Genomic DNA, 11,038 nt, shown 5'->3' with positions numbered 1-11,038 from the left:
ACAACATCTGCAGCCTCCCCTCATTTCTACCTTGCACAATCATCAAAAGACACAATCTAACTGATCAGATCAGAAATAACAGGTGGAAGATCATCTCTTTATTGAAAAAAGTGCTAGAGGTAGGATTACATAGTCTTCAGGGGAGATTGTCAGAACACTGTCCTAACTCTTGTGAATCCTGGTAGGGCACCAATCCTACCATGAAATTTGTGTCTCTATCTCCCTAGTAGGGAGCAGCTCAGTGAATTATGTAACTAGATTTTTTATTTCTGCAGCACATTAGGTGGTAGAAAACTCTTTTCACTTATATGAACAATACAATAACAGTCAAGCATTGGTGGGTATTTTAATAAATCCCCTTTTCATAAGTCCCATGTTTTCATCCATCCTATTCCTCTTTTCCTTTCTCCAAGCTATTAACATCCAAGTTGTCATTGACCATCAGAGAAACATTTGACATTAAGAGTTAACATCATTTATTTCTTAAATATTGTCGATTGGGTTGCATGTGTAAACATAACTAAATCTGGAAAACAAAAACACAGGTAGACTCAGACAGAAATACACTCTTCCCAATAAGTTCAACATATGACCAAATAAGGAGAATGTTTAATGTAGCTCCTTTGAATGTGTTTGTCCAGGGCTTCTTTACAAAAAGGTTTTCAATAGCCATCTTCATTTATTATCCAGGTAATCAGAAATGTTGGCACAGGTAACTCCTAGTATGAGGCACTGATGCTATATTCCTTCTGCAATATTCTTGCAAAACGAAAATCTTATTCCAACCAATAGAAAACATCACACAAACCCGATGAGCAGGACAAACCAAAAAGAACTGTCCAGTACACTGCAAAGGTTTCAAGGTCATGAATACACAAAAAGGAGATAATCATCACAGATTGGAGGAAAGTAAGGAGACATGGAACTACATGCAGTGTGGTTCTTGGATTTTATCCTAGGACATAAAAAGGGCTTTAGTGGAAAAGTTAGTGAAACCAAAGAAGGATTATTAATTAGTTAATCAATAGCATTGTATCAATGTTAATTTCCTGGCTAAGATAATTATAGTAAGGTTATGTAAGCTGTTCCCATTAGGGAAAGCTGGAGAGAGAGCGGATGGAAGCAATCTTAATAATTTTGAAATTTCTTTTAAGTGTAAAATGATGTCAAAATAAATGGAAATATGTAATAAAAAGTATTTACATAAGAGTACTAGTTCTTATTCCACTAGTCCATGGCGTCAGTCTCTTTTCTCTCCTTTACTTATTTATGATTCCTCTTTATTTTCTTTTATTTACTTATGTTTTGAAGTCTAGTTGACATACAATGTGACATCAGCATCAGGTGCACACCACAGTCATTCAAGAACCTGTACATTACACTCTGATCACTGCAGTGCAGTTCCCATATGTCATCAGAGGACACTATTTTAATACCATTGCCCCTATTGCCTGGGCTGTACTTTCTTCCCTGTGACTTATTTTTTCCATTGCTGGAAGCTTGTACCTCCCTCACCCCTTGTTCATCTTTCCTGTCTCCCCACCTCCTGCCTCTCTGGCAGCCATTAGTTTGTTCTCTGTATTTATCAGTCTGGGTTCTACATTTTGTTATTTTACCATTTTCTTTCTAGATTTGACATACAAATAAATCATATGGCATTTGGATTTCTCTGTCTGACTTATTTCACTTTGCACACTATCCTCTAGGTCTATCTATGTGGTCACAGATGGCATGATTTCCTTGTCCCTTATGACTAAGTAATATTTCATTGTATGTGTATACCACCTCTTCTTATCCATTCACTTATTGATGGACACTTATGTTGCTCCATATTAAGCTATTATAAATAATACCACAATAAACATATAGTTGCATATTATCTTTTCAAACTGGTGTTTTCATTGTCTCGATAAATAGCAAGTAGTGGAGTTACTGGATAGTATGGTATTCCTATTTTTAATTTACGGAGAATTTTAATTTCTGGTTTTGGAGGAAACTCTTCACTGTTTAAACTCCATACTGTTTTCCACAGTGGCTTCACCGATGTACATTCCCACCAGCATTGCACAGGGTTCTTTTTTCTCCAAATCCCCACCAACACTTGTTAATTCTTTTCCTTTTGATACTAGCCATTCTGACAGGTGTAAGGGGATATCGCATTGTGGTTTTGATTTGCATTTCCCCGATGTGATGTTGAGGATCTTTTTATGTGTCTGTTGGCCAACCCCAGTCTTCATTGGAAAAATGTATATTCAGATTCTTTGTTGATTTTTAATCAGATTATTTGGGGATTTTTGGTAGTGAGTAGTAAAAGAACTTTATATATTTTGGATATTGTACCTTATTGGACGTATTATTTGCAAATATCCTTTCCCATTTAGTAAGTTGCCTTTTTGTTTTGTTGATGGCTCCCTCTGCTGTGCAAAAGTTTTTCATTTGGTGAAGTCCCAATATTTTATTTTTGCTTTTATTCTCTTTGTCTAAAAATATGTATTTAGAAAAACGTTACTAAGGCTAATGGTAAAGAGATTACTGCCTATGTTTTCTTGAAGGAATTTTATGGTTTCAAATTTTACACTTCGGTCTTCAATCCATTTTAAGTTTATTTTGGACTGTGGTGTAAGAAAGTGATCCAATTTCATTCCTTTGCATGTAGCTGTCATGTTTTCCCAACACCATTTATTGAACATATGTCCCCATTGTGTATTCTTGCCTCCATTGTCATAAATTAAGTCACTATATAAGCACAGGTTTATTTATGGGCTCTCTATTCTGTTCTATTGACCTTTATTACTATTTTAATGCCAATACTATACTGATTTGTTTACTATAGCTTTGTAGTATTGTTTGCAGGCTAAGATTGTGATATCTCCAGCTTTGTTCTTCTTTCTCAAGATTGCTGTGGCTACTCAGGGTTGGCCTTTTAAAACGAAAATGTAAAATGGGCCTGGAAAAAGCTGAAGAACTAGAAATGTAACAGGGAAACAGAAAGAAACATTTAAGTATGTCCCTCATACTGCTTAGGTAGCATAGATTACATCTCTATTAGTTTTGTTCCAAGCAAAGACAATCTTTTATGTCACTTTGCTCACATGAGAGGTCATACCCTTCTCTGGGAGGCTCTTTCCATTTGGCTGCACCCACAGGGGATGTTGTCCCCTAGGGAGGACCCTCCCTTGCCAGCCTGAGATAAAAGGTCAACTCTCAACTTGTCTTGACCTACCAGGTCTCATCCCTTTAACTTGCCAAAATGAGGTTCCCTGCTCAGCTCCTGGGGTTCCTCATGCTCTGGTTTCCAGGTAAGGACAGGTGCCCAAGGAGGAAGGAAAATGGGAGGGCAGGATGAACCCTGAGGGCACCACTCTTTCCCACATTAATTCTGTTTCCATGTGAGATGGGTATCTTCCTACTGGGATGGGGCTTGTGACTTTTAGATCTGTGGGAGAGGAAGAATCCTAGGGAAAAGGACCTGTATGTACTCTGGTGACTTCATGGCACTGAAGATGGGGAGGGCTTAGGTGACTTCCAAGCTCCTGCTATGTCTTGCCAATCTCTAGTTCTTTTTTGAAATTGGAAAGTTTTGAGTTCTGAATCAAAATCTCTTAAAAGGCCTGTTAGTCTGAAATAAAGAGCAAAAGGGAAATTATGGAAATTACCCACAATGTTTGAACTTAACCTTGCACTTCTCTCTTCTTACTTTAGGGTCCAGTGGAGAGGTTGTGATGACACAGACCCCACTCTTCCTGCCCGTCACCCCCGGAGAACCAGCCTCCATTTCCTGCAGGGCCAGTCAGAGCCTACTACACAGTGATGGAAACACTTATTTGTATTGGTACCTGCAAAAGCCAGGCCAGTCTCCACAGCTTCTGATCTATGGGGTTTCCTACCGTTTCCTTCGGGTTCCGGGCAGGTTCAGTGGCAGTGGGTCAGGGACAGATTTCACCCTGAGAATCAGCAGGGTGGAGGCTGACGATATGGGAGTTTATTACTGCATGCAAGGTACACATGATCCTCCCACAGTGATTCAGCCCCAAACACAAACTCCCTGCTTGTTGTGGCCCAGCTACCCACATGTGTTGTCTGTGGAGCAGGCACAGCAGATTCAGTCAGTATAAGAAGACATTGGAGACCCCAAGGGACTGGGTTGAGGTTGTAGGCTCTGGACCATGAATAAGGCTGCACTGCAGCACCATCCTTTATGGGTGTCACCTGAAACAATCTTGACATGACATGCTTGTCAGGGAGAATAGGTGAGCTCTAAGCCACCAGCCAGGACAGAGGGAGGAGCTGAATGAAAATTCATCTGATCCTCCCTGCCTTATATAAGGCTGGAAGTCAAACTCAGCGGGAAAGCCAGAGAAGAGAGGCCATTCCTGGAAATGAAAGTGGAATTCTGTTGGTATTTGACAATTTTCATATTTGATTACCGAGTCATTCTCCAGCCAGTTATAGGTCTTTGCCTTTCTTCTATTTCTTCATTATCAGTTCTTGTCAGCTTGTATATTTCTAGGAATTTGTTCATTTCATATGGAAAATTCCATGTGTGGATGTACAATGGTTCGTAATATCCCTTACTGTCCATTTATTTCTGTAAAATGTAGTAATGTTTGCACTTTCAAATTTGATTTCATTAATTTGAGTCTTCTCTCTTTTTTCTTCAGCAAGCTAAATATTTGCCAATCTTATTGTTTCTTAAAAATTTTATTTATTTATTTATTTCACAGAGAGAGAGGTCACAAGTAGGCAGAGAGGCAGGCAAAGAGAGAGGGGAAAGCAGGCTCCCTCCTGAGCAGAGAGCCCGATGCGAGGCTTGATCCCAGGACCCTGAGACCATGACCTAAGCTGAAGGCAGAGGCTTAACCCACTGAGCCACCCAGGTGCCCCCATCTTATTGTTTTTAAAGAACCAAACTGTAGTATATTTTCCCAATATTCTAATTTTATTTTATTAATATTTTTTCTAATTTCTGTAATCTCCTCCATCTGCTAATGTTGGGTTTAGTTTGCTCTTCTTTAATTCCTTATAGTATACAACTACATGGTTGATCTTATATTATAAAGAAATTTCAAAAATTGAATTCATTATATATTCATATATTCATATATATATTCATTATATATTTACTAGAGAATAGTCAACTCCCTTTAGGGTTTTCATAAGATATTTTCAGTTAGAAAACAGTTGTGAACCTTTCGGCTTCCTTCCTTCATTTAGAAACCAGTGCCCACATTCTGATAACTCTGTCCCCAGCTTTCATCTCTGCACCTTCAAGAGAAAATGTCATCATGCTGTGCTAGGTCAGGGACACCCTTCCATACTGCAATGAACACACAACCACAGGTGACTCCAGCAGCAACCAGAGCAACCTCCTCAACTCCTCTTCCATGAAATTGCAACCTGGACTCTTGGGGTCCAGCCCATTTTAGTGATTATGGGTTTGGGACAGTTTCTTCCTCATACTCACTGGAATGGAAGCTTGAAATACTCCACACATACTCTGTGAGTAAGACACCAAAGTACCCTGCAGTGTTAGAGCCTTGAACACAAACCTCCCAAGGAGTTTCAGCCTCTTAGGTTGGCAGGAGAATTGATGGACCATCTATCTGAAGGCAGGGTCAGGTGGAAATGGCTGTGGAGCCTTTGAGGTAGTGGTCATGCAGGCATCTGTCACGACTAGTGGGTCTCCTTTTGGTAAACAGGGGCCAGGACAATGGCAGGAGAGCCTCCCAGAGCCTCTTCCTCCCTCCCCACTGAGGGCAATTAGGTTCCAAAGACCTTGAAGGTACTGACCACAATGACCTTCCTGGAGCATCCACTCTGGTTCCCTCTGACCTTATGCTGCTCAGAAGCCCAGTCATGTCACTTGGAGGAGATCCTAGTATGTCTGCACATCACCTACTTCCACTTATTCATTTTGAGGCACTGCTTAGTGCCTTTGTCCCATGATCATCATCCTCACTAATCATCAGAGAATGGAAAGCTGTCTGCACTGTGTCAGTTTTGGCTTTTGAGCAAGTCAGAGCTCACAGGAGACTCACATATGTACAGTGCCATAAGGATATTCTGTGATAACCCTATCATGACTTCCCTATCACTGAATTGTCTCTGAGCAGTTTTACAGTTTACCTGTTGACTCAGTCTTCTTACTTTTGAAGTCTCTAATGAATGACTTTACTTCCAGATTGATAGGAGTTCACTACTGCTAACCCAGACATGTACACATCAAATCCCACATTTCTATAATGTAAATTTCCTAGAGCAAAGGTCTCTTTGTTGTTGTTTTCATTTCTGCTTCTTTGACTTGTGTCAAGGTAGAAACAGAGGTGAACAGTAAATAAGTTTTGTAGATAACATAGTTAGCATTATAAATTCAGGACAAATTCTCGCTCTTGTACTCACCAATTTTGATCTGCTATGCTTTCTTTATTTTAAAATACTATCTGATTACCATTTTCATTTCTGCTTTGACCCAGGTTTTATTTAGTAGGGTGTTATTTTAGTTTCCATGTATTTGAAGATTTTTCTGTAGCTTCCTATTACTAATTTTTAGTACAAATCCCTTGGATTTAGAGAATATACTTTGTATGATTTGAATTTATTTAAGCTTATTGAGTTATCTGGTGCCCCAAGTATGATTTATCTCAGCAAATGTTTTGAAAAGAGTATGTATTCTCTTATTGCTTGGTGGAGTTTATCTTAAATGGTAAAGATATGAAAATGGTGGATAGTGTTGTTCAAGTCTTCTGTATCCTCATGGTCCAGGTGTCCTGGCTATTTGTACTGCATGCTTGACCTACTGCAGAGCCAGCCCAGGGCTTCTCTGGGCCACTCAAAGCTGCCTGTCACCTGGCCTGAGGACTACATGAGTATTCCTTGACTATGTCTTAGAAACTGTTGCCTCCAGAAGTTGAATGAACCTGTCAGTGTTCCTTCCTTTCAAGAAAAAGACACCTTATAAACACAGAGGAATGCAATGGACAGTCTTCCTTCATCCTGTTTATTGAGCATTAATGAGAGGTTCCTCAAAAGTTAAAAACAAACTATCATATAATCCAGCAAATGTACTACTAGGTATTTAATCAAAGAATACAAAAATACTAATTCAAAGGGATACATGCAACCCAATTTTTATAGCAGCATTATTTACAATAGCTAAATTATGGAAATAGCCAAAGTGTCCATCAACTGATGAATGGATAAAGAAGTGGTGGTGGTATATATTTATATACAATGGATATTTATATATATATATATAAATATATAGTGGAATATATACATATATAATCTATATATATATATATAATGGAATATTATTCAGCTATAAAGAAAAATAAAATTGTGCCATTTGCAACAACAGGGATGAAGCTAGAGAGTATTATGCTAAGCAAAATAAGTCAGTCAGAGAAAGACAAATACCATATGATTTCACTCATATGTGGAATTGAAGAAACAAAACAAATGAACAAAGGGGGAAAAAGAGAGAAAGGTGAAAGAAGAAACAGACTTGAAATTATAAAGGACAATATGATGGTTATCAACGGGCAGAGGGGTGGAGGGATGGGTGAAATAGCGATGGGGAGCAAGGAGTACACTCGCTGTGATGAGCACCTGCTATTGTATGGATGTGTTAAATCACTGTATTGTACACCTGAAACTAATATTACACTGTATGTTAACTGGAATTTAAAGAAAAACTTTTAAAAAACATAAAATCTAATAGCGCTGAAAGGAAAAAAAAAATTGGAGAGGATATTTTCACACAAGAATTTTATCCCCTGCTTTTAAAAAAAATGAAGAAAGATTCCTCCTTCTCCAGGCAGGCAACAACACATGAACCACAGCTTGCTGCCAGTGGGACTCTTGTTCTTCCCCATAGTACTTTTGGCCAAAATAGCCCTCTCAATATCCGCTTAAACCATAATTTAAAGTGACCTTCTCTTTGTCCATTTGCACTTGCCTAGGATTTGTCATAGATTTCTTGTCCTCTCCTATTCCTGAATAATCTCATTATGTTGATAAAATAATTGGCAGTTCAACTTTTAAGTTTGCCATACTCCTAAGCCACATCTCCCCAAGTTTCCCACCTTACCCCCCTTCTTTTTTTAAGTTTTTTTTTTTTTAGTTTAGCTCCTTTAGATTCTACACATAGGTGATACCATTGAAGTCTTTCTCTGACTTCTCTCACTCATCATATGACCTCAAGGTCCATCCAATTTCTTGAAATGGCAGAACATCATTCTTTCTCATGGCTGATAAGTACTGTGTACATATACCACAACCTCCTGATCCATCCATCCACTGAGGGACAATCACTTTGTTTCATTTCCATATTTTTGGTAATGTGAAAAATGTTGCAATAAACATGGGAGTAAAGATATCTCTGGTAATCTGATTTCTTATCTTTGGAGATACAGGCAGGCTTGTAATTGTTAGATCATATGGTAGTTCTCTTTTCAGTTTCTTGAGTAACCTTATATGCTTTCCTATAGTAGCTTCACCAATGTACATTCCTACCAACAATGTACAAGTGTTCCCTTTTCTCCACATCCTCTCCAACACTTGTTATCTTTTGTCTCTTGATGATAACCATTCCAACAGGGGTAGGTGGTATTTCATTGTGCTATTCACTTATATTTTCTTGATGATTAGTAATCTTCCTTTCAGGTACTTGCTGACCATTGTAGTTCTTTTTTGAAAAATATCTGTTCAGTTCCTCAGCCCATTTTTTAAATCAAATAGTTTTGTTTTTATTGTTCCTATTGAGCTTTTTGTTTTTGAGTATTTGCTATTGAGAATTTTGTTATTATTGTTGCTATTTATTGTATGATTTATATATATATTTTGGGTATTCACATCCTACCTAATATATGCTTTGCAAATGTTTTCTCTCATTCTGTGGATTGCCTTTTCATTTTGTTGAGTGTATCTTTTGCTGTGCAGAAGATTTTAGACTAACAGAACCCACCTGTTGATTTTTCCATTGGATTCTTTTGGCATCATATTCAAAAAACTATTTCCTAGACTGTGTTAAGAGTTTTTACATATGTGTTTTTTAATGAATTTTATGGTCTTTTGAAATTTAGATCTTATCATAAATTCTTATTCAAGCCAGGAGAGCATGGGTGAGATTCCAAAATTTGATTCTACCCCCAGTGTATACCTGGTATTATTTGAGAAAAATGATCATTGACAAACCATATAGACAAAAAGGACGGTGAACAGAGACAGAGCAAGGGGTGGGAGGGTTGGCAGGGGATGCTGTGGTAGGGGTTAAGGTTCATGTCTGAGACATAGGGACAATCAGTGCAGCATTATAGGGGGAAAATGTAGGGAACTGTGGAAGGTTTACTCTGTCTTTCTGGCCTGGAGGCCCAGCCACATTTCTCATCTCAGACTCCAGCAGATATTCCCAGGAGAAATTGACCCTGGGGGTCAAGTCTCAGCTCCTGGCTTATCTATTAAAGCAGCTTTCTGCAGCTGCCCAAGCTCAGCTCTGTTCTCTTCCCCAGCAGAGCCCCCTGCCTGGGCCAAGCCACAGGATATGCCCACCTTCAGATTTTGCAAATTCCACGAGGGTATAAAATGACAGGAGAACATCTCACCACCTACAACACACTTTCTCTGGAATTGTAGATCATCTGGTCCTCATTTCTTCTTTGGCTCTCGGATATCATCATAAACATGACTTTAACTTTTTTTTTTTGTTATTCTCCTCTGCATTTGTTGTAATGGTAGTGTAGTTCCTGTAAGATCTACTCCATCCTACCTGAACCTGGAAATGCCTTTTATTTCAAATTCAGGTATAATATGTGGGTAAAACTTTGGTAGTACATTACAAAACACTGAGGCTAGATTAATCCATTAATGCACATGGCATGATCACACAAATGCTTTAAGGAAAGGGAAAGGAAATCCCTGAAGAAATGTTGGTCCTGCCATCATCAAAATGACAATTGATGACTAATTTATTTCCAAATTCCAGGCACATTGCCTAGGTATATATGCCTTACAGATGCCCCATTGACAATAGTGCTCTGATAATATTTTGATTAAATGGTATATTAGTTATAGAGTTATGGGGGAATTAAATGAAGGTTTGAATTCACAAAATAAAACAATCCCGTTTCTGCTTAAGGAAGTGAACAACATTGGAGATGGTTGCCTGCTTCCAGATACTAGATCCCATGGAACATGTGTGGTACATTGTGTCTGCCTTCACCATGATAAACACATGACAACTAACTAAATCTATGGATCCACGAGTTCCCTGAGCCTTAGCCACTCCCTGAGGACTGAACGCTTCTGCCTATTGCCCCAGGCCTTCCTCTGCATCCCATTCCCACCTAGCATCTCGCTCAAATAGCACTTCACCATGAAAGACATACTGAGTAGCATGAACACAATTTCTCTGCGGGAGTCAGCAGGGCATGGACCATCATCTGTTCATCCCACGAGTGAGCTGTGAGTATTCTGACATGACCTGCAATCCTCCAGCTGCTTTCTTGCCTTGCACTTGAACTCCCTCACATTGCCACTATAGGACGGGCCTCCACTGCTTCCAATATGCACACCTCAGTATCCGTTCTCTGACTTCACTCAAGCAGCTTGATGTTTGCAGAGTCACGGTAGTAATGCAGAAGCATTTTGTTCCTGATAGGAAAAGTAGAATGGCTACGTGCGATGCAGGCTTTCCCTAAGTCTGCTCCCCTCCTGGACCTCAGGGTAGGTGTTTCTCTACCCCCGTGATAAATGCTTGTTACTTATTTGTGTTGTGTGCAGTGACCAGCTTTGATGGGGTCAGTTTTGTTGTCCAGGATGCAGTGTGCTTTGGAGACATGAGGGAGACAGGGATTCCAACAAAGCATTTGGAAGCCTTCAGTGTACAGTTGGTATAGGAAAATTTCAAAGTCCTTCTCTGACCATAAAATAATTTCTGTGAGACTTTTCATTTCCTGGACATTTCAGGGCAAGAGATGATGAGATACACAGCTAAGCACAATGGAGACTTCTGAAGTTCTAATGTGTTTCACAGGAAAAA

General features: G+C 39.1%; 1 gene segment (V, D, J or C); it reads left to right on the top strand.

The window, feature by feature from the left end:
• The first annotated feature begins 3,180 nt into the window (after positions 1-3,180).
• On the top strand, positions 3,181-10,363 carry LOC131808423 (immunoglobulin kappa variable 2-29-like). The segment is given in 3 exon segments: positions 3,181-3,299; positions 3,703-3,998; positions 10,250-10,363. Coding segments are annotated over 3 exon segments (459 nt in total).
• Positions 10,364-11,038: the final 675 nt, after the last annotated feature.

This window comes from Mustela lutreola, chromosome 9, assembly GCF_030435805.1.
Source record: "Mustela lutreola isolate mMusLut2 chromosome 9, mMusLut2.pri, whole genome shotgun sequence".
Classification (NCBI taxonomy): domain Eukaryota; kingdom Metazoa; phylum Chordata; class Mammalia; order Carnivora; family Mustelidae; genus Mustela; species Mustela lutreola.
The sequence above is the reverse complement of the archived record's forward strand: the minus strand, read 5'-3'. Positions and strand labels throughout refer to the sequence as shown.